Source organism: Paramormyrops kingsleyae, chromosome 3 (genome assembly GCF_048594095.1).
Source record: "Paramormyrops kingsleyae isolate MSU_618 chromosome 3, PKINGS_0.4, whole genome shotgun sequence".
NCBI classification, from domain to species: Eukaryota; Metazoa; Chordata; class Actinopteri; order Osteoglossiformes; family Mormyridae; genus Paramormyrops; species Paramormyrops kingsleyae.
Window position 1 is genome coordinate 27960809 of NC_132799.1, and position 23954 is coordinate 27984762.

Sequence of the window (23954 nt, forward strand, 5' to 3'; positions counted from 1 at the left end):
ACTTCAAATACACGGCCCCTACCCACGTGCCCCTTAAAACATGACCCTCCCAAATGCGCCACCGAGATAATTACACTCCAGATGGCCTCGTTTTTCTCTCCTGATCTGACGCGGCACCTGAAATGCGGAGCCGTGCTGACGTCGCAGGTACATTCGCCCGTGAAGCAGCGATGGAGTTGCCAGGCTGGACTCGGATGGGGTCAGAACCACAGCAGCATTTGTGATCGCCCCCCCCCCCTCCCCCCAAACGCACCTTCAACATCCAACAACAGTGTGGCCTCTTGGAGACTGGAGACATTCAGATCGCAGATGATCACCCTTCATCATGCCGTCCTTAGACCCGAGGTGCAGATGACTCAGAGCAGATTCCCTGGATGAAATCTTGGGGGTTTTGTGAGGGGGGGGGGGGGGACCTGGAAACCATTATCTCATGCACCAACGCGCCTGACTCATTTCCATTGTTTGTAATCATTCGGCATGTAGGACCAGAATCTGCCCTGCAGTGGCCCTGTTGGCTGGGTCCATTCCTGAGCATATGCTGAACGTTACCACGGATACGGGACAGGACCAAGCTGTCCCATCGTAATGCTCAGCCTCGGGGTCTGTCTCGCACCTGCGGCCTTCTGTCAGATTCACTGCGTTTTATCTACTGCATTGTATCTTTGTTCTCTCTTTTATCCCCTTGATCTTCACAGGCTGAATTTGACTGCTTTCAACCCCTGTGGTGCACGGCGCTCCGCTTTACTCTGGAAAGCTGAACTGTGTAGCACTCTTCCAGAACACTGATGCATGCTGTCATTTACCTAATTAAAGTAATATATCACTTCTTCTCTGCTCTGAGCTGTAAAACCTGCACAGTATCAGCACCTAGACCTGTGAGTGGAGGACTGTGGCATAACCCTGACCTAGCTACAAAACCTGGGCATTCAATCACCTTAAATTTTATTTATTTACGAGAAGCTAGTGACATATTCTTGAGAGGAAGCAGAGTTAGATACTCCCTGGAGTGATCAGGGAGTATGTGTTTTGCTTAGAGACACAGCGGTGAAATCACTGTACCTATCCTGGGATTTGAACCAGCAACCTTCCAATCATAGGCACGGTGGCCGAGCCCCATACTGGCCTCACACACCCCTTTACTGGCATGCAGAGTTAGTCTTTCTCATCCAGGACTGAATCTGTATCTACATTGTTCATATTCTCCAGAAGAAAATGAATTCAAGTGTAGTGTAGTAATCCTTAAGCATCTGCACAGACAAAGATTATATATTAGCCCTGTACTTTACTCCCTACAATGTAGGAGAAAGCGTGTGTGGATATTTACAAAGTAATCAACGCGCCAGCATGTGGCAGCATCTGTTTGTGTGCGAGAGGCTGAGAAAACGAGGGACATGTTCATCACCACCCCGAGATGCCACAGACGGCCATAAACGATGGGGTCCTAATGGGCCCCGAGCAGCCTGAGCCACGGGTTAATGGTGTCAGGCCCTGGTAGGTCAGCCAAGGACGTTTGCTGCCTGTCAGAAACAGGACTGCTGCCTGGTCATTGGTGGGCCTGGTCTCCTGCTGATTGGCTGATAAAATTGAGGTATTGGCTGGGACCCAAAAAAAAGTTAGAGGTTTCCAGGGCAGCCTGGGTCTCATTTAAAAAGAAAAACAAATAAAATGGCAGTTACAAGGGAGATCAAGACAGGCTGTATATATTTTCATCACTGATGGGGATTCTGCTATCAATGATCTGCACTGTGATCCAAGACTGACGTTGTTAAAATTTATTACTAACTTCATTCATCTGCATTGCAGACATACTATCAATACTTCAGTTTTTTATTTATGTCAGAAACATCTTTCCTGAATAGGAGTAATCCTGATTGATGGTGTTATTTGCCCGGTGGAGGGCTTCTCTGTCGTTCCACTCTTCCCTGGCTCTGGCAGAGATACTCAAACGCCCCTGCTCCACATCCCCGACCCGAGTGGGCCGGGCAACGCAGCTACAGTAATTAAAATTCATGGTGATAATTACCGAGTTCTAAAATACGAGACGAGAAGGACCCGCGTATTACCCATTAGCACTTCAATGAGCCTCGTCGTTTAGCGCGTTTCTAATAGGCACCGCGTTACACCGGAGACTCGTACTTTGATGCGACGAGTCGGGCTTCCTTCGCTGAGCCCGACGCGCTTTAATGCACCATTTGAAAAAGCCCCGTATTTGACAAGAGAAAACACGTCATCGGGGAAAAGTGTTGCTAAAAACTGACATGCACTCATTTTTCACATCCACTTATCCAGGTGAGGATGGCAGAAACTGTGAAATCCATTTTTCAAAATGGATGAATCATCGTTAAATCCTATACAATCCAAATAAACTGGGAAGTGGAAAGTTATTGTGGTGTAATACTCAAATCCTTCCTTTTATTATGTTTGCGCCGTTATACGCGAGCATCGACGTATTTCTGTGATTGAGCAGGAAGTTCAATTTGACAGCTATTGTGACAAATTGAATTTATTTACATTTTTGCTTTTGCTGATTAGAGTTAAAGAAAAGAGGGTTTAATTTTATTTCGAATTTAATGAATGTCTTTTGGTGTAATGAAAAGAATTCAACCATTTTGAGTAGCTGATATACGCAAGGACATTGTTGTCCACTGTTTTTATTAGACTATAAAGAACGTGAAAACATGGTATCAAGCCGAGAGCACGATTACTCAATCATGCGCAATTACTACAGTTGAAATACTACAGTTTATCACACATCTTGCCTATTGCTGAATTTCGTTTGAGATTGCCCCATCACTTTACAACAACCTAGTAAATTTAACGTACGTATATCCATCCATCCATCCATCCATCCAATTAGACCTATAAACACTTGCACCCTGGTCTGGATTGCGGAGAGGGATGGCAGTCCACCGCAGGGCACATACACGCGCAATTTCACACGCAAAATCAAACCATATGCGCAAATGAAAGACATTAACCTGACTGCAAGTCTTTGAGCTGCGGAAGGAAACCGGCGTACCGGTAAAAAAAAAAACAATGGGTCAATAAATCACGGCAAATAGTGGTATTGCACTCAAAATCTCATTGTATCCCTGTAAGGATTCGCCAGTTGCATAATACGTGTAGGCGGATTTCCACGAAGATGGTTTGGCTCCGGCACAGTATCCCTGAAGTAGAATTGCCCACCTTCCATCAAATAAAGTGTGCTGAACTTTTTTTCCGACAGATGTCGCTATAAGATCCAAAACGTGGATATTGCGATTGCGAAAAGCTAATTGATGGACATTTTCCTAATTATGCTATTTCATATTCCTAATTAAGCGGCAGGGTTAGTCACAGACTAGACGTTCGTACTCTTTGAAAGCTATTTCCACTCCGTTTCCAGGAAACATTAATTTCCCGAAGAATAGTTTTTTTTCCTTATTTGCATCTTGACGCGTCACTTAAACATTGTTGGTTATTTTTAGAATAGACACTTTGCTGCAGCAAAGAGAACAATTAGCTCCCTTCAAATCAGAATAAACTAAAATTCAATTAACCTTCAGCGTCGGGGATCATTCTCGTGCGGCAAACAAACCGCTGCTTTATAAAATAAAACTAAATGCCCGAGAAGCCCGTGCCATACCTAAAAGCATCAAGCTCTGTGTTTATTCTCGCAATTAATATTATTTGCGCATAACATTATCGACCGCATGGCACGCGCCTTTGCCAAAACTGCGCTAGTCTAGGTCACGTTGTCTCTCGGAAGATGGGAAAGCAGGAGATACTTGGCCGGCAACCTGGAGATGTAGCTGCCTCATTCCAGGTTATTTACACCATGGACTCAAGGGCACAAAAGCACTAACACAAACGCATCTTGGCTGCCAAGCCCTTTTTACGGTCTTCCTCTTCTGCGTCTATATACAATAAACAGCTTTCCAGTACAAAGCAAGCTCATGTCCAGTCTCCGAGTTTATTGTCTGCAATCAGGTGAAGTGTGCAGGCATGCCAGAATTTGTGCAATACGAGTAGCTGTATGTTCGTCCATAGCAGTCAAAATCAGAATAATTGCAATTTATGTAATATAACATGCTTAGCATATTCATCTCATGGCTGAGGAAAAACACATATTTTAACCGTTGCACAAATAATGTATGTGTGCCGCAGAAAAAAGCTGTACTCAGTAAAAAGAAATCAGTAAATGTAAATGAATGTAATTTATAATTATTTTACATACCTTAAAGGTACTAAATGGAACACGCGGTTTGTATAGCATTAGGAAATATTCCAGACAGCAATAAAATCATTTTAACGTGGCAATGTTATGTCGAGCAATTAATTTCTTGTGACAAGCAAGGCTTTGTGTAAAGATTACTAATAACAGCTGTTTCACGATATGTGCACAGAATACGAAATATATATATATATATATATATATATATATAAGAAAACTGGTAGCCAAAAACACAGTAACTTGTGTCGCTAGCAAGTTTGGTGAAAACTAAACTTTTAACATATTTCTCTGAATTTTCATATTCCAATAGAAGTTGTAACTGATCTACATTTGCAGTGCTTGATCCGCCGGACCCGGTATATTGTACTGCAAGCCCCGCGCCGGAGCGCTTCTCCGCGGCTGTAGCCTAAGCATGGGCGTGCTCATTCCCGTGGTTCCGAGAGGGGGCGTTGAAGTTTTTCTTCCCCCTCTACGGAGCGTGTGAACAGGAATAGTACGCTCCAGAGACAGTATTGAGCTGATTGAGCCTTTCACCTCTTGTATTATCATCAGCACCATCTATGTACGACAGTCTCCGCAAAACATCCACCTCTTTTTAAACGGTTTTCTAACCCTGGCCATGAAACAAACCCTCGTGGAATTGATGAGGATGAGCAGAATATGCCGGATGATACTTGCCACTTGTTTGGGATCTTTTATTCTGGTCATCTTTTATTTCCAAAGTATGTTCCAGCCAGGTAGGACTTGTCTTTCAGCCTTTCGTGACATACTAAGGCCATTGATTATTAATGTTTACGGGACTGTTTGTAATGCCAACGAGTTGAATTTTTCACATGCCCTGATTAAATGCCTCCTTTCAGAGGCGTGCGATCGTTTAAATAATCGCCGTCGTTTAAGAGACCCGGCTAGTTATACAGCGCATGGTAGCTTATACTTGTGTTGTAGCGCTTTTCGACGGGCGATTATTATCGGTAACTGTGGTGGATTCGCATGTATCATTATATCACTGTTAGCACATTGCACGATCAGATACAACTTTGTATGTGTTATGTGTTATTTTCTCTTCATCAAAGCACGAAATCCAACAACAGTATTTATGTATACCTCGCTGCCACGGTCATTGTTTCCATTCATTGCTTGTGGAGGATTCCTTCGCTTCGCCTGTGAAGTTATTTTGCACGGAACAGTCCGTCTGCGTCTAAATGGCCCATCACGCTTTAACACATTGACTTGCAATAAGGACCGACAATAGCAACTGGCAAAAGAAGTATTCATGGTGTTGAGAAAAAGAATCAAATAATTACAAGAAGCTTACAACGTGGGGTTTTTCACAGGTTTAAAACGGACACCTCAGGTCGAAAAATAAACCGAATTAGTTTATTAATGAGCATCGTGGGCATGGAGCTATAAGTCATTATCTGTATTTGTATCTTTAATGGTATGTTAATAATAATAATACCATTATCTTAATGAGAACTGTCGATAGATATTTACATGAGAATACATTTCGTTACACCACCAGAAAAATAAATATACGCCTTAATTCTGGATACATTTAAATGTTGCTGTTCAAAGCCGGAAAACAGTGTGAAATACCGGTTTCCTGTGTTTCGTTATTTAAGAAGTTACGAAAATAACTGATGACATTTGTGATGTTCTGCATTGGTATTATGCAAGGCCGATTAGATTGTGCTGAAAATATATTTTCATTTTGATAAAACGTTTGTTAAGTCGATGTTGCCGTGTTCATTTTGTCATAGGTAAGCTAGATTTTATCTCAGACAGAAAGAGTAGCATTTCTGTAAAATATTCTGTCGTTCAACTTCAGATTTGTAGTTATTTTCATTTCAAGTTTTGTATCACCTCAGGGAAAGGATCACATTTAATCAGTTGTTCTAAGACTAAGCACATGACTTGTGTTAAATAACACCTATTGACACGTAACGTTACAATTCAGGTCGTATAAATATACTTATACGTTAGAAAAAAAAATCAAAGAAGTAGTATAATTGAATGCGAGTGCTTCCTTAAAATCACATTGCTTTGCGTGTTTGTATTGGTGTGGTTGTGCTTTCAAAAATACACGCACAGCTAGGTCAATCGGTGCAACACAGAATATACATCTCTTTCAGATGACTTATGATTTTAAAATGTACAATAAAATCAAACATCACATACATCTAAGTGCTTCCCTAACTTTATAAAATACATTTCATGTAGTATCAAGTTTAGACAGGCTTAAGTGATACATAACATAATATAAATTGAAATTCGGGACTTTGAATCTGAACTGCCGGTCCCTCCGAAATGTTTCTCTGTGGTGAAACGGTCATTCGGCTGCTTGGCACTCTGATGCAGCCTATGATGATGAGCAGGTGGTCCAACCAATGGGAGGCACGGAGTGTGTGGTGGGCGGAATTATACTGTGACACATGGCTATATCAGCCAATGGGGATGTATCTTATCCTTTGTTGGTAAGCTCCAGGGCCTGAAGTAATAGATTTCAGTAGGTGTAAAGAAAAGGTCTTTGTTGTTCTGGGAGATGCATCAGGATTGGGGAGGTGCTTCAGCATCGTGGTAGTAGCAGACCTTTTTTGTCATATGTAATTTTTGAGATTCGTGGTGGGATAACATCAGCAGTTAGTTTTGCAAGACGATCTGAAGCAGAGATGTTTCTTCTGGTTGGTGTAACCAGTCATGGGTTTGGACAGGATCTGGTTAAGAAGTGGCTTGGTCTTCCAGATGGATCTGCATGGTGGATTTGAAGCCAATGGCGATTGGGCAAAGAGCACAAAGATGCTCTCCAGCACCGATGGTGTTCAAACCCAATCCAGTCTGCACTATCACGCTGACATCATTCACTCACGCTGACATCATTCACTCACGCTGACATCATTCTCTCACGCTGACATCATTCTCTCATGCTGACATCATTCTCTCACGTTGACATCATTCCCCACAATGCCAGTTTAGCATTTTACCATATAGATCACTTAATGTTTTCAGTCAGATTCCCTGTGTGTCCAGAGAGAAACGAACAGTTATCAAATGAGGTAGTTATCTCACTTACAGTGACCTGGTAAAATGCAAATGGGTTAATCTATGAAGCATCTCCTGTAAACCTGACTGCTAGGTTCCCATCTGATCTGCTGTAGCATCATTCACCCACATAAACACGGCTGTCCTTATTTGTGTTCGAAATACAGGTGAAGCAAATCTGCTGAGACACTATCACGTACAAGAAGCAAGAAATCTGGTGTGGAAAAACACGCATTCACACCGCAGACCTGCGGGTGTGCACACTAGCAACTGTACACTCCCAGGTCACTACTCTTGTTGCAACACACACGCACACACACGTGGGCTGACACAGTCGGACACCATGATGCCGTTATAGGGCTGTCAGCAAGATTCTTCCAGATGCTGCAATGCAGGACTGGAACCTCGGTGTGGAATGACAGCAGGGCCCATATAATGTATGTTTTATAGAGATTCCAGGGTGTGGGAAAGCCACGCAGAACTCAAGGGGACGGAATATTCCGGGCTGGGGGACTTTGGAAATTTTAGGATTGGTGGGTCCTGGTTGGCTGTCCGGAAGCTGTTACTTCCCGTAAATGAGATGCAGGAAGACTGAGATTCATGTTATTTTAGCTCCTGAGCTCTTGCGTGTTATTGTCAGACTCTCCTTTGTCCAAAGCTTCTTCTCGCTGAGATTTGCTCTTTCACACCTACTGGGGTCCATCCTTAATAGTGGCTGCCACAATCCCCCCCCAACCAACCCCCACCCCCACCCCCCCCAAACATTTTGAGGTGCTCATCGCCTGCAGGAAATGTGTTTTCAATGCATTCGCATCTGGAAAAAAAAAGCTTTTCATAAAATAATGACAGTGAATTTAACAGTTTTTAAATGGTTCTTTGGGATGTTGCTCTGTTCTGACAATTGAACATTTGTCAGAAGAGGTTGTCTTCATTTTTTATTTTCTAAATAATGTCATGGGGTTGTGACATCAGGAGCTGTTTATAATTTTTGGAAATCATTCCCTTTTGTATAATCTCTGTGGTAGAAAGATTATATATCAACCTCTCTGATAACTCTAGTTGAGCCACTTAGAATAAAATTCTGGACCTCTCGGTTGGTGAGTAAAGTTCTCTCTTTTAATCGAGCAATCCAGCAAAGCGCTCCCCTCACACTCTGGCATCAGGTACCAAGGACCCCCGAGCACAAAGAGCAACCAGTTGATAAACCATAACTCCCAATTCCCTATAAGGACTTCTAAGTTCTGATTGGCCACAAAACACCAACAAACCAAGCTCAAACGTATAACAAACACAATTCTTCTGCTCTATTGGTTCACCTTGACTGCAAGGTAAAATCCACCCATTTTGTTCATTTTACCGGAATCTGTCTCGACTGCTAGACTCTACTTGAGATATGTATATAGATATTGATTATATGACATTGAATCACTGTTAATGTTTGGGTGTTCCATTGTTGAATGATTAACACATTGACATATTGTCATTGAATCATTGCAAATACATTTTTAACATATGATTAGTATGATTAATGTAACAATTACTTATACATTTGCACTACCGCGTAACATATTATATATTATGTACTGCGACTATTTTATAACTATAACTCTTTGTGCACCAGTTGGGGCAGCTTCGAATCTCTTCCTGCAGGTGGTTTGTCCCCCCCTTTGCTCTGCTGTCTACATCTCCAAGGTCTGATCTCTCTTCAGGGTCTGCGGAACTAACCGCAGGCAGCTATCACGAAGCGAGGTCACACAGTATTCAAAACAATCTCTTCTTCCCTAAGGCCTAAGACATAACAGACCCAATATGCCTCCCCTCCCGGGCCTACCAATGTCCAATTTTCCTTCCAAATATCAGGAGTCTGTACCTACATCCAGAAGGTTGCTAGTTCGATTCCCACGGCTGGCCGAGTGATCCTATCACCGTTGGGATCTTCAGCATGGCTGTTTTTCCCAAACACTGACCCCAAGCGCAACATGTCTGCTTGTATGTAAATGGGATGTGTGAAAATGAAAAATTCCCATGTACCCGTACTTGTACAATTGGCAAAAAAAGCTTCATCATAGAATATATGACTTAGAAATGTATGCTGGGTATTTCCTTAAAGATAAAACTGTCAGTTATGACACAGACAGGAAAGGGAATAGGCAGAAAGAAAATTCAGAGATACACGTCACAATCTTTAACATAAAAAAGGGAAATGGGTCATCTGCTGTTCATTCCAGCCACGGCGAAAATGAGGAACGGCATATAAAAGTCTCCCATAATGCTGTGCTTCCCCTTTAAGAGGCATGGCGTGGTAGAGGGATGATTGGAAGGTCCCTGCGTGACTGCCACACGCTGGTGTCCCCTTTCACTCTGCCAGTCATTCACCGTGCACTAAAAAAGGGGGTTTGCCTCACCAAATACCCAGAATGCATCATGGGCATCCAGCATTGCCACTTGCTACTGGAGAGGGACTGATGTCCTTGTTTTGGGGTGGGGGTTGGGGGTTGAAGCATAAAAGAATGAGCTTCTGGTTCATGGCACCACACTAAACGCTTGTGAAAGAATCGCTTCGCCCGTGACAGGAATTTCTTTGGGAAACTCTAAATTCCTTAGTGTCAGTGGTGGAAACTGCACATGGGGGTAATACTGTATGTGAGCGGAGAGCCGCTCGATTGTCGAGTTCATTTCGCAGCTGCATGCTCCGTTGACAGGCAGCGCTCTGTGATGCCCCCTGTTTCTCTAAACCTTTTGGTTGATTTTTCTTTCTTTGTTTGCCCAAATGGCGATAAATAAGGCCCCCTCATTCAGGGTCCAATTATTTCCTGCCTCCAGCTAGCTCCGAGTCCGTTTGCTACGCCGCGGGCTGCTTCACAGTCGCCTGCGCCTTCCACATCGATGGCTCCCGTCTTCACTCTGGGCCCGATCCGTGGTGATTTCCAACTGCCTGGGGGTGTGTTCGGTTACCTTGGATGACCTTGGGAGACTTTTTTGTTGTGGGTGAGCTGATATTCCCTAACCGTGCTCCGCCATGAAGTAGAAGGTTCGGCGTTTGACAGGAAAAGCCGGATTTCTCATGCCCCACCCCGTGAGACTGAGGAGGGTTGCATGCCTGAAGGCCACGATTGTACAAATTGGGCTGATAACCATCTGCTGAATCTGACTTAGCTTCAGATTCAGACGGTGAGGGCTGGCGGTCCTGCATGATGTTCCCCCGAATTTCCCAGCATTTCCCTTTGATCTGATTGGCAGTCGGAGGAGTGCGGAGGTGCCGAATCTCACCGGGCCGTGCTAAAAGACGCAGCCGTGCGGCACACAGCTGTCGAATGCCGGTCTGCGAGTGGGACCCGCGTTTCTGGCCCATTACGGAGTCTGCCATGTGCTTGGTGCTTCTCTGAAGGGGCGGTAAATGTGTGTGTGTGAGGGGGGCTGTGACAGGTGGTAGATCTGTGCAGTGTTTTGTCATTTTACACCCCAAGCTGCTGAACGCTACATTAAGTGAGAGTTACCCCCCCAGCTGCCAGTGGCTTCTCCGATCACTTGTTACGTTTGGTCCAGTGCTCTGTCACCGTTTATTCTTTCTGGGTATTTCTGCTTTATTATAGACCACTGGCTGATCATCTCCTCTTTTTAGGAGCTCCCCAAAGGTCCTTGGAAGGAGTTTAAGTGGAAGGAGTTTAATGCCCCTGTAATCCACAGCGATCAGATCATCACCATGAGGTTACTGAGGCATTAGGATGTGAGCAAACACCCCTGGGCTCCACCTGTGTGTGGAGTCACGCGAAGAGGGACCCAGACGTCTTTTCAAGGTCCATGTAAGAGTTATACTGCCTTAGTGAAAGGAAACATAATCTGGTTTGAATCCGCCCATCCACATGTCTGTCAGGACCTTGTCAGGACCCAGACCGTCGTGCTGTGGGTGTTTATAAGGTGCAGTTGTGAAACCTTCTGCCTGCTCGTCCCAAGGGCCTTGTGAGGGTTTGTAGAACAATGTGGGCACTCAAAGCAGATTCTTCTGGTCGTCGAGGGGTTGGGGTGCAGTTAGGTCAGGTCGTGGAGTTGACGGAGTTTTCTGGAAGCTGTCGGTCATGATTTTGTACCTCCTACAAAAATGGATAAAAAAATTTTTGGTGCCTTTTTAGTTTTGTTAAAAAAAGAGCAGATAGTCATCAAAAGGTGTCTTGTTCTGTTTTTCAGGAGTGCAAAACTAGCATAACTGGTTTGCACACACACACATTGTGTGACTTGTTTGCGTGGGTCTTTATCTATATCTGTCAGACATGTCCAGAGCAAACGAAATCTCACATAAAATGCTGTCAGAGGTTCGACAGACGTTTTTGAATCTTTCCGCTACCTTGCGTTGTGTCACCTCTTCACCCACCAACTGTGGAAAAGGCAAAATGCTTATTAACTCAGTGCCTGTTAAGCGTTCTTGCAAATCCCGTTTGTTCCAGATGTTTTTAAAATTTTCGTCAGCTGTGGGGGGGGACTTCTGGTTTTGCAGTGAGGCTGGGGGATTCATCACAGTCTCTCCCACCCGCATGGCACAGGTCCTATAGAAGCACTGGACCCGACGTTCCAGGGACCTTCTGTATCTACTGAAATTGTAGAAGTGATGGGATGCTTCCGGAAGTCCTTCATATTAACGCGATCCGTTACCCTGACTGGGAAAAGATGGTCAGCTACAGTGTTGTTCTTGTTGGCCTCTGACACCATCCCCCCCCCCCCCACCTATTTTAAGACTTTCTGTCTGTCTGGGACTCAATTCTTTTTTTTCCTCGCTAAACCAGTGATCTGGAAGGTCTCGCTCCAAAATGAAAGGCTCCGTTTCCGTGCTGTTGAGTTTCTCTTCTTGGTAATTCCGAAAGCTTTCCTCTTTCACATCACCCACAGTTGGGCGTCTTTCGGGAAAAAAAAAAAAATGGGAGGAGGCGTGAATTAAAAGTGAAGCTGGTTCATGCGGCCCGTGCTGTATCACTCTCTCTCTATCTCTCACTTTCTCTGTCTCTCTCTCTCACACATACACACACACACACACACACACACACACAGCCCAGCAGTAACCAATTAACAGGTAGCAGGGATTCTCAGGCAGCCTCTGATTGGCTACCTCTGCCTCCCATTGAGGATTAAGTGTCGTGTGTGTGGTTTGTGTCTTGAGGAAAGGACTGATGCTCATTCTTACTTTTTCTACGATTACTGTTAAGCTCGGGGAGAATCCTGTTTCGCCCCCATTTTAGACAAAGTAATGTCAGCTCGGTCTATGAATGGATTTGGTGTTAGTGTCCGGTATCTTAACTGAGATGCAGTCATGTTTGCTATGTGCCGCCCCCACCCCCCCCGCGACGTACTCGGCACACTACCCTGGAACGGTCCAGCTTTACCGCAGCTGTTTGAGACTCGTCGCCTGCCAGGGCTGTTTACGTTGGGTTGCCTAGGCGACGCCTCAGCCAATGACAGGGCAGATGGGGGCTGCTCGCGCTCGGTCGTGACCCCTGCCATCGCAGGCACACCGTGCCCTTGACTGCGACGTCCCTGCTGCGCACCCGGTGATGCGTGCCCACGGTCCACGTCCCTCTATCTGTGACGTGACCTCCTTCACTGTGGCATGACCTTCTGAGTCTCCTTATTTGTTTAATTTAGTTGTGTCATCGTTAGACTGGTATCCCTGCTTTGTGCCCTGGGACAGACTCCAGGCACTGCTCCCGCCCCCTATATTAAAAAAGGACTAATTTATGGCAGCATGCCTTGTGCAAGTTCCGGACTCAGAGGCATAGATAGTGTCTGACGCACGGCTGGGCTGGGGTGTGTGTGTGTGTGTGTGTGTGTGTGTGTGTTTGGCTCCCTCGTTATGCCGTCTGGACAGTATGCAGTATGCTGTTCTGGGTCGAGGTCCAGTCCTGTCCAGCCAGTGCGCTTTTGGAACAAAGGCTTTGTTGCTGCCCCGAAACTCGCTCAGGGTGTGGATGCTGCCCAGCGGCAGCGTGTAGACAGGGAGCCTGGCCTGGTGTGACAGCCCTGCAGGGAAGGAATTGCTCCTGGCGGCTTGCCTTTGGACCCGCCTCCTCAGGCACGGCCACACCCAATCAGAGCAGGGCATGGGCCAAAGGGGACCATCTCATTGGTGCACGCAACATGAGGAGAGGGTAGTAGATGGAGGACAGGGTCTGACCACGTTTCTTTGCTGTTCCAAACTGACACCCGTGGAAAAAAAAGTATGGAAAATGCCTGCCCCTGGAAGGGTGAGGTAAGAGGATGATGGTGATGCATACGACATAGGGCAGCGTGGCCAGATGCGTTCGAATGATGATGATGATGATGTCACTGGGGGCAGAGCGCAGTGCACGCTGACGCCGAATTCTGCCGAGGAGCCGGAGGAATCTCACGCTGTTCCCTCACAGCGTCCAGTGAAGTCAGCCAGCCTGGCTCTGCTGGGACATGACCCAGTTTGTCTCCGGGGCTGAGCGGGGTCAGCACAGGACAAGGTGACACAGTGGCTCGCAGTGCGTCTGTGTCGAGGTGGGTCACGCCAGCCGGACGCAGCTGCCACGTTGAGGGGGGTGACAGGGAGCTGCCTACTTTTGATGAATAAGACGGGCGCGCGAGTGCAGGAAATGACACACGCATGCACACACTCCACACCATGCGGCCTGTGGGACACCCCCTCTCCCCCCCAAATCCATGCAGGGCAGGAGTTCCTCACACAGACCCGACGGCTCCCAAAAGGTGTCATCTGTGCAGCTCCAAGACTCTGACGGCCTCCCCTTGCATTTAAGGAAGCAGGAAGAGGAAGGTGATAAATTTAGTTTACATTTGTGAATGTTTTTTTTAACGACGGATTACAGAATCTGGATTCCAGCTTGAGTACTTCCCCTTACATCCGTGTTGGTTATCCCCACAGGATTAGACTCAACAGCGCCACCTCTTGAGCGTTGCAAGCCGGTGTTATTTACCGCTGTCTGTCCATAACGAAAAGCTCGCCAAGCTTTCGAAATCCTACCGGATTCTTTCTGCCAGTTGGCGTAGAGAGGAAGGAAGGTAAAACACAGCACCTATTGCACATGGCTGCACCGCCCTTTCCCAGTTGCTGGGATGGAACGGTAGCCATGGTAACCGCAGGCTGTGGAGTCATGGGGTGTGGGAGGGCTTTAATAATTATCCGTGTCATGTGGCTGCTGCTGGTTCCCAGCTCTGGTTGGCTGATCCCATCCCTTCTGGAACGTACGCTCAGGATCTCTAGAAGGGGGTCCCCACAAAGCTCTAGGTTAGGCCCAGAAGGAACGCTCTCCCTGGTGACCACAGAAACAGTGCCAGCTCTTCCTGGTGGGCTTCACTGCGCAGATCCAGGAGAGATATGATTACGTCGTCACCTCCATTCAAGGGCTGTCACAGATGGCTTGGGTAGAGTTCCAGCACTGGGGGGAGGGGGCGGGGGGTTGGTTGACAGCGAGGCTTTTGACTAATGAGACGGTGTCCATAAGCTGGTTTGTGGGTTCCTAAGGACAGATTTATGCAGATAGAGATTTTCTTCCCCTGAAATTTGCATGGTCAGCTTCACGAAAATTATCACATAGCAGCATCTATTTTTAAGGGGTTGCGGTGAATCAGATTGTCAGCCTGTAATTTGATGGCGTCCGCCTGGTGTGTGTGACAGGTGATAGCCCATGTGGCAGGGAGGGGTACAGTCACAAATTTAGAGGGCCGTCCTCTGTGTCAGGACTTCCACAGACATACACACACACACACACACACACCTGTGGGGAAAAGGTACGATCCAGTGACTGGACAGCTAAAATTAATTTGCCACTGTGAGGATGTTTCCGTTGATATCGACAGTGTTTCGACTTTTAGATGGTTTGCGTTGGCCTAAGAGCTCCACCCAAATGTTTGTAGGTTCACGTCTGCAGTGGAGATCTGCTTGTGTACACTTGAAATAAACTGTTACAACACGGAGTTACTCCAAGACATGTTAACCCAGTGGTATGTCGTTTTTCTCTGTTTTTCTCACATATGATGACAGGGTGTGTACTTTTAAAACCAGAGACCATGCAGTGCTCACTGTATTTTTGCTAGGCTGTCTGTTTATTTTGGCTGACATCGTTGTTTTTTTTAGTCCCTTTGAGAGAATAGAGTTTACCGCGAGAATTAGTTTACCGCGGTCCTCTTGTGGCCCCTCGCTTCCGGCTGCTCACTTCCTGCTACGTTTTTTTTCCTTTTATCTCAGTCGTACACAACAGCCCTCCAGACAGGAAGTGATGCAAATACGTTTCATTAATGTCCTGCCAATGTGCTACCAGAATAAAGTGAGCTCAAAAAGCGTGCCGTCTTTCTTTGGTGCGAATTTGGCATTCTGCCAACGTCACTCATCAGAAATGTCACGAAAAGCCAGTATTAAACATTAAAGTGGCGGGGTGAATTGCGTTTGCCGTAGGCATGGAAAGGTGGACCCTCTTGTGCTCCGGTCCTTTGTGTTGGTCTGAATGGTCTCCCTGCGGGCAGCTCTCAGCTTGGGATGCCTTCGGTCATGTGACATCTCGCTGACGACGACGTCCGGCTCATTCAGCGTAAGGACTCATTGACTTGCCGTATAAGCCGGTAGTCCGAGGGTGACGGCGAGGGGCTGCATCCGTGTAGGGAAACTTCTCAAAGTACATTGCGGTTGACAAAAAGCGACTTAGCTGCTGGAGTAGCATTTAGCCTGGTTTCATGTCGCAGGGCTGTGCTCTGTGTGATCATATCTACGTTGTTTATGTTCCCCTTAGTCTGGGTAACAGATCAAATAAGTCTTGCCTTTCTGTTCCTACGGTAGGTGGCAGGAAGCGAGGAGTAGCACTCGGAGAGTTTGTTAGCTTTTATGGGTGTGAGTCTTGGAGACGCCTGCGCTCAGTTCACATCCAGCGGAATAACCCAGATATGGTTAAACGTTTTCGTGGTTTTAGTCTGAGAAATCAGGGAGAAACACGTCATCCCGGTGATGTCACCCAGCTGGCGCTGGAGGCCGCGTGGCTTTTAGCGTGTTTAGCCATCTGCCGGCCTCCTGTCTTTCAAAGGGGGGAGGGGGGTTAATTTCCCCCCCAGGAGGGGCAAAAGCGACGGCGCGACGTCAACCGTGCCGAGGATGGGAACGTTTGCCGGCGTGGCGATTCACCCGCGGAAAGCCTGAGGTTGTCCATGACTCACTGTGACTCACCATGACGACGGCGGCGGCTTTGCGGCGGGGGTCACGGGGACGGCGGTGTCTGAGGTTGCTCTGATTCAGCACCTCTCTGTCTGGCAGGGTGGAGGTTATATTCATTTTATCGGATTCGCTGATTTATCACCGCAAATGTTGACACCTTCAGGGAATGTGCCGTGTGAAGGTCTCGAGCTCCTCTCCTGGACTTCTGCAGAAGCCCAGCTGTAGCTTCTCCTCTGGGGGGGACGGGAAGGAAGGCAGCCATCCGAATCATGACCATCATCCGCATCCTTTATAGGACTGTGAGGAGCGTAGGGTTTTGGTGCCTGACAGGAGCAGCTCACACCCGGGTGATGGTACTGACTGAGTGCCAAAGTCCTGCTCATCCTGTAGTAGTTTGAGGAGAACCAGACATCCATAGCGACAGCATATACAGTACGACTCTATCCACAAGTAACCCAGACAACTCCATGAAGATAGGTGACCGGCCCATTCTTGATCGAAGAGGGCGGGGCCACAGGGGCACTGGCCCCAGCTGAAAGCTGATTGGCCCCCGGTGTGCTCCCTGTCACTCATTGACTCAAAACATATGATTGCCATTTATGAGGTTGGCCCCTCTGTATGAATTATCTCCCTACCTTAAAGAAATCGTCCCTGACAACCATTAAAGAATCAGAGGAAACAACGATAAACTTTACAATCTGCGTTTAACTTCAAATGCAAAGTGGTTTTATCTCCCATAAATGCACAATGGGGCCCAAGTAATAAACGAATCATGGGTTTGAACACTCTTTAGTTTTCTGTATTGAATCCTGAGCAGCACAAATCGATTCGTCCATGGAAAGGCACAAAAATCATTTCACCCCTGTAGCCTCTGCTTTGTTTGGAGGACACGGCCCGTGAGGGGCAGCGGTGTTCGGTAATGCCGCATCGATCGTGCGGATGGTGAGCTGGAAGGACGGAAGGCCGTTAAATATGGTTCAGCCAAAGATGCTTCTTCCAATTTCCTTCACGGTTAAATGGCTTCCTGGCATCGACTGACCCTGAACGATGATTTGAGGGGGCTGAGCTGGGCTCGATTGCTGCTGATTCCAGTAACTGTCAGCATGGAGAGCAGTCATTAAGAATTTAGTGAAGAATTTCAGGTTTACGTTCATTCATGAAGATCCATAAATGTTTGGTAACTGAGATGAGCCTTTGCAGAAACCCTTCAAGGGTATGTAAGGACAGGATGGGCAGGATATCTGGCGATTTCGTTGTCCACTGACCTTTCACCTTCTCCATCTGTACATTCTCCAACTTGCTCCCAGAAGGAGCGGAAGTGGGAGGATGCATCTTTCATATTTGCTCACTAGTCCAGGGTCGTGGTGAGTTTGGACATTGATGGACAGAGTTCAAGAGAGAGGCCATCCTGGACTGGATGAGTTACACTGTTGGTCTTTCTTCAGCTGGTTATATTTGCGGAAGTTCTTCAGATGAAGAACAGCAGCAAGGGAACTCTAAAGATTCACTAACGCCATGGAGACAAGTGCTTGCCTTCTAGCAACCAAAAGATCCACGATGGCTTTATGACCATGAAGGTGGGCTTGGCATAACCACGGCCACGTCAGCAAATGGGGTTGCCACTACGGGCCACCAGCCTAGACAGGAACGCCTTGGCACTGCCTCATTTCCCTGGCCTGGCACCGGAGAGCGCAGAGGGTGTGCCGGTGGAGAGGAGAAAAATCTGCCTGAGCAAATTTTTCACTTCAGTGAGTGCCATTGTTCACGCAATATGAAGATTCTGTGCTTCTGCCTTCGGAAAGGAGAAGCAGCCTTTAAATTAGATCCTGGCCGTCTTGCAGCAAGATGAACGGTCAGACCACCGAGGGCCAAAGCGGAGAAGGTCACCATGAAGAGAAAGCCACGCATTTTAAGGTGATTTAAAAGCCAATCACTGCTGCTGTGATCATCGGTCGTGCATGACTTAGTCAGTCCTGTCTCCAGTCTGAATGACAGATCTGCCCCAGCCTCACCCCCGCACAGATCCCGGTGGGGCCAAGCAGTGGCCACACCAACGTGTTTGCCCAGGGTGGGGGCACGGATCTGTAGGAGGACGTAGGTGTGCAACATGCATCATAAATTCCTCTCAGAGAGTCCGGGACCACAGGGTTATGGGTAGAACGGAAATGTAGCATAAACAAAGGAAAACTCCCATAAGGGAAGGACAGTTTGGCCCGAGTCAGCTGCCTTCCCGGCCATCTCCTCCCCGTCTCCTCCCCATCTCCTCGGCCGTCTCCTCCCCATCTCCTCCCCATCTCCTCCCCATCTCCTCAGCCGTCTCCTCCCCATCTCCTCAGTCGTCTCCTCCCCATCTCCTCTCCATCTCCTCGGCCGTCTCCTCCCCATCTCCTTGGCCGTCTCCTCCCCATCTCCTCAGCCGTCTCCTCCCCATCTCCTCTCCATCTCCTTAGCCGTCTCCTCCCCATCTCCTCCCAATCTCCTCCCCATCTCCTCCCAATCTCCTCCCAATCTCCTCACTCGTCTCCTCCCCATCTCCTCTGCCGTCTCCTCCCCATCTCTTCGGCCATCTCCTCCCCATCTCCTCGCCCGTCTCCTCCCCATCTCCTCGCCCGTCTCCTCCCAATCTCCTCAGCCATCTCCTCTCCATCTCCTCGCCCGTCTCCTCCCCATCTCCTCGCCCGCCTCCTCCCCATCTCCTTGGCTGTCTCTTTAGCCGTCTCCTCAGCTGCCTTTATTTATTTCAGCGTTGGGCCTGGGATTCTTACTTGCTCAAGCCATATGGATGAGGATCTCAGGGAAAGATCGGAGGTCTGTTTGCAGAATCCCTGTTGTTTTTGGCGCTGCTTGCCCCCATCCTGTGATTGTTCATGGGCATCATAGGTGCACGTGGGCCTGATGACCCATTCACAGGTGTATACAGGTCTGTGGGGCATCATGCCACCCTGTCAATGTGGCAGCTGACTCACAGGTACATTTATCATGTAATTCCTAACCCCCAGCCCTTAGTGTCAGTGAGCGGAACTGACATTCTTTCCCACTTCACTGCATTTTGGGTAAACGCTTCCCTCGCTGGAGCTGAATGATGTTCTGCGAGCAGCTCGGGGCTCGAGATGGTCCAGCATGCTTCTGACAACCCCCCCCCCCATTCCACCCCACCCCCACACACCGAGCCGACACCCTGGGGTCCTGAGCATTACAGCTCCCTCAGCAGAAGATGAATTTAAAACATAATGAGGTAATAAATAAAGAGAACGCTTAGGTATCGACCTCCCAGGATACCCGGTCCTTGGGAACTTGCAGACAGTCCACATTTTTGCTCCCTCCCAGCTCCTTGCCAGACAGTCCACATTTTTGCTTCCTCCTAGTTCCCTGCCAGAAAGCATTTCTGGGAGCTGGGAGATAGCAAAAACATGGACCGTCTCTGGGTCTCTGAGGACCAGATTAGGAAACACTGCCCCGGGATAATAATTTGAGTGGTATGGCTGAACAAAGTTTGTGTTTGTGTGTTTCTACAAGCTTTTATGAGCTCACGCAGTCACCGGGGATGTAATGAGCGGTGGCTGGGTCGTCGGGGCGTTCCGCTGGACTTTGTGTGCGTCACCCTGTGAGAAAGAATCGTGTTACAGGCCAGCGCTGAAGGTCCCGATTGTACGCCGTCAGTGCATGTAGCCTGGGTCCCGTCCCTGTTGGCAGCACGCCTTTTTACAGCCCCTAATTACACACGTGCCTTCGGAAACCCCCGCTCACCGACCAGGCCTGTTATTATCCCTTATCTCCAAGGAATCTGGATTGCTGCTCTAATTGAGTTTTTATTTGGCTGCCGGTTTTTGTGGCGCCGTTTTTTACCCATTAATCCTAAAGGCCTAAACTCGCCTGAGGGGTGTTATATCCGAACAGAACCACAGGGGGCACCGTGTAGCTCATGGAACCAACCAGACCCTTTAAATTCCACTAGAATAGTGATCAGAAATGCAATCCTATCCTATGGCTGCTGGCCCGCATCCTGGGCAGGACTTGCTGTTATACCCTTAACATTTATCATTTTGTTTTAGAACTTTTTTTTTTTTTTGAGAAAGAAGGGCCGGCCAATCGCCAGAGCAACTGGGGGTTAGGGGCTTTTCTCAGGGGCGTAAATTGAAACTGTGCCATTTCACCTATTGACCTTCCGATCGCCGTTACACCAGCTTATCCTGCTGAGCCACACCTACTCAGTCTTACCATGAATTATAATGTCCGGCTGTTTAAACAAAATACGTGAACCTTCAAGCTGACTTTAACTGACAGTGATCATATGGACGTCGTGATGACCTGTCATCTGTCTGGGCTTCCAGGCTTCCTCATGGCATCTTCATCATCGTGTTAAGCTGCAGATATGAGGGTCCCCCAATATGACATTATTAAAATTCTTGTGAGTCATACTGGAAAAGCAGAACTGCAAAAGCTGCCATTTCGGCTCTAAGAGCCGACCGACACACATGGAAATGATACGTAAGGGTCGAGTGCGGCTTCCCCCCAGCCGGTATGTCATGATCTGTAATCGCCGGCTGACAGAGGGGTCTCTCCCCCGACGGCTTTCATGAGGCCTTTCGCACGCAGTCGATCGACGACTCCGCACCTCCGCTGCCCGTTGGAGGTCTGTCGATCAGCGCCTGCCCCCCTGCCCCCCGCCCCATACCCTTCTGGCCTTAAGTGCATCTCAGGGGGGGTTTGATTAAAATGCAGCCGCAGCAGCCGGGAGTCTCATCAGTGGCAACCTTCTCGCTCGCAGGGGGAGGCCTGATCATTATTACGCACCCGCCGGGGCGGTGGGGGGGGTGCGGGGGGTGGCAGATTTCAGCAGTAAAGTTCACACTGTGAACTTCATCGTGTGGATGGACAGTGCTTGGGTGTGTTTGTGTGGGAGTCATGTATGTATTATATTGGTCCTCACAATGTGATAAAAACCTGTTATTTTGACTTTTTATTATTTATTTTTTTGTGTTGTCAAAGGCAAACTCAATTTCCTAAAAATTTGTGACAAAAACAAAATGTATTGCATTTTGTTTGGTTACTTAGAGTTATGGTTAGGGCTGGGTAGGGGTTAAGGTTGTCATGTTGGGATTAGGGTTATGCCCACAGAAATGAATGGACGGTCCCCACAAAGATATGCATGCAAACGTGTGTGTGTGTCTGTCTGTGTGTGTGTCTGTGTCTCTGTGAGTGTGTGTGTGTGTCACTGTGAGTGTATCTCTGTGCGCGTGCGTCTGTGTCTGTGAGTGTGTTTCTGTGTGTCTCTTTGAGTTTGTCTGTGTTGTGAATTTCTTGGGACTGTAACATGTTTTAGCTCTTGGGAGCATTTGTTTTTCCACACAGATTTTATTTCCTCAGATTAGAGGGTCTCTCACCATAACGAGAGACCTAAAGCAAGTGAGGAATCGGGTAAGGAGGTCGCTGCTCGAGGTGCGAGTGGCAGAGCTGTGGCTCAGCGGGATCGGATACCTGCGGCCGCCGGGTCAAATCCCAGGGTCAGCTACGTGATTTCGCTGTTGGCCCTTAATTCCTCCAGGGACTGTCTGACCCTGATTTAAAAAAAAATTAATTATGTTGCTTTGGATAAAAGCAGCCGCTGCATAAATAAATTGTAATGTAATGAACCGAACGGCTAATTAGGCATCAGGCTGTATGACTCAGCAGAGTGTAAGAGGCTCCGCCCACAAACTTATAAACGAGGGTCTGGAGATGAATCACCAAACTGGAGCTGAAGCAAGACTCGTCTTGTCTTCTTCTGCTTTTTCTTCTTCTTCATCCTTCTCCTCCTTCTGTCCACTGTCTTCCCCTTTTTGTAGCTGTACCAGAAGTCCCTCTTTCTATTTTAATTCGAAAACTCCTCTGTTTGCCTGTTCACTCCAGCTCAGTTCAAAGAGCAAAGAACACGCAGTAGACCCTGACAAACCATAATGATACACCATCCATCCATCTTCTAACTGCTTACCCTGGTCCGGGCCGTGGGCAGGGCGCTGGAGCTGGGCTCTGGCCTGGATGGAATTCTTGTCTGTCATAGGGCTCAGAAATGGACAGTTATACACTACAGGCAGTTTAGAAACATGGGTTATCCTGGCTACATGTCTTTGGACTGTAGGAGGTGCGATTCGAACCCCTAACCCTGGAGGTGTGAGGTCACTGTGCTACCCACTAAATAGAACCTAAAATCTAATAAATGTAATAAATTGCAGTGTGATTGCTGCTGATGCATGCTCTGGCGTGATTGGTGCTCTGCCATGATTGGTGCTGTGCAGCTCCCTCCCTCCCTGCAGGGTTTGTCCTACCCGGCTGAGCTTTGTGGCGAAGCTGCATCCCAGAGAAAATGACCCAGTGGAGGGGGGGTGGGGGCATGTCCACAGACTGTGTGCTAAATATAGAGGGGCCTACCCTCCAAACACAGCCAGGGAGGAGAGATTTGGGCGGGGAGGGGGGTGCCAGTGTTGTGTTTGTTGCGGAGAGGGGGAGCGATGGAAAGAGAGATCCCGAGGAGAAAGTGGGATGAAGGATAGGATCCCTCTGGATGAGGAACTGCTGGTCAGGGGGTCCATTCTTCCGGCAGCAGGCCAGCAAAACGCATTGGCTGCAGGAGCATGTTGAAAAGTATGGCTTGTGACAAGTGTGACTGCATGCAGTCCAGCGGCGGCCGGCTGCGCGGCTGCAGAGGGGCACTCGCCGCACCAGCCATATTGTGTATTTTAAAAGTGCATTTTTTGCTGACGCAAGCTGAGTTCTGCATCTCCCAAAGGAGACCTAATCATTCTTTGGGCTCGAAAAGAGAAGGGGGGGGGCATTGCGGGGCTCTGGCAGAGCAGAATCCTGCGAAAATGGTAATGGAAAAGACGATTTATGGTGCTTTTTTTTTGAGCTGCGAGGAGTTGTGGGGAGGGGTGATCTGTTCATGTCTTCTGAATGCAGCAATTATGGAACATTTATATCCATCCATCCATCCATCCATCCATTCCTTGTCCTTGGAGCAGCCAGAAAGAGATGCTTGTCCATGTGGCTGTGGGTCCCGCCTTTCTTTGGCCTGTTCCCCTTTCGGTTTGGGTCGCTGCCGTCCTATTGGCCGTGGGGGCGAGGAGCTTGTCAGCTGATGGTCTGCCGCCTGCCTGGGGGCAGCCAGGAATGCAGTGAAGGCCTCGGTCCATGCCTGAGCAATAGCACCTCCAGCAGGGCATTCTGCTCCTGCAGTGCATCTCTTATCCTCTCTTCCGCTTTTCTGTGATTAACACGATGTGATGAGTAAAAATTACATCCCATAATAACCGCCTCTGAGCCGGGGCATTAGGAGGTCAGTCGTGCTGGTGTATAGACTGAGTGTGATTAAGGCCAGTCAGCCTGTAAACATACATAGCTGCTGTTTCATTTGGCATTTGGCTGGAGATCATTATTTATTTGTTCCTGATTGAAATAAGTCAGCATACGGCTCAAAAATAACCCCCTCCACCCCCCCCCCCCCAGACTCAGAAAGCTCATATGGCTGCACCGAGCAGAGGGTTTAGACTTCAGTGAAGT

General features: G+C 47.8%; 1 protein-coding gene across 2 annotated transcripts in view; it reads left to right on the plus strand.

Annotated features, from left to right (window-relative positions):
* Positions 1 to 4704: 4704 nt before the first annotated feature.
* Positions 4705 to 23954, plus strand: part of chst11 (carbohydrate (chondroitin 4) sulfotransferase 11) — a 57863-nt gene continuing 38613 nt past the window's right edge. The window contains exon 1 of one of the 2 annotated variants that reach the window (XM_023812611.2): positions 4705 to 4950. In XM_023812611.2, the coding sequence (XP_023668379.1) occupies positions 4833 to 4950 (118 nt within the window). In that variant the 5' untranslated portion in view covers positions 4705 to 4832. The remainder of the gene's footprint in view (positions 4951 to 23954) is intronic. The other variant, XM_023812612.2, reaches the window with a different exon arrangement.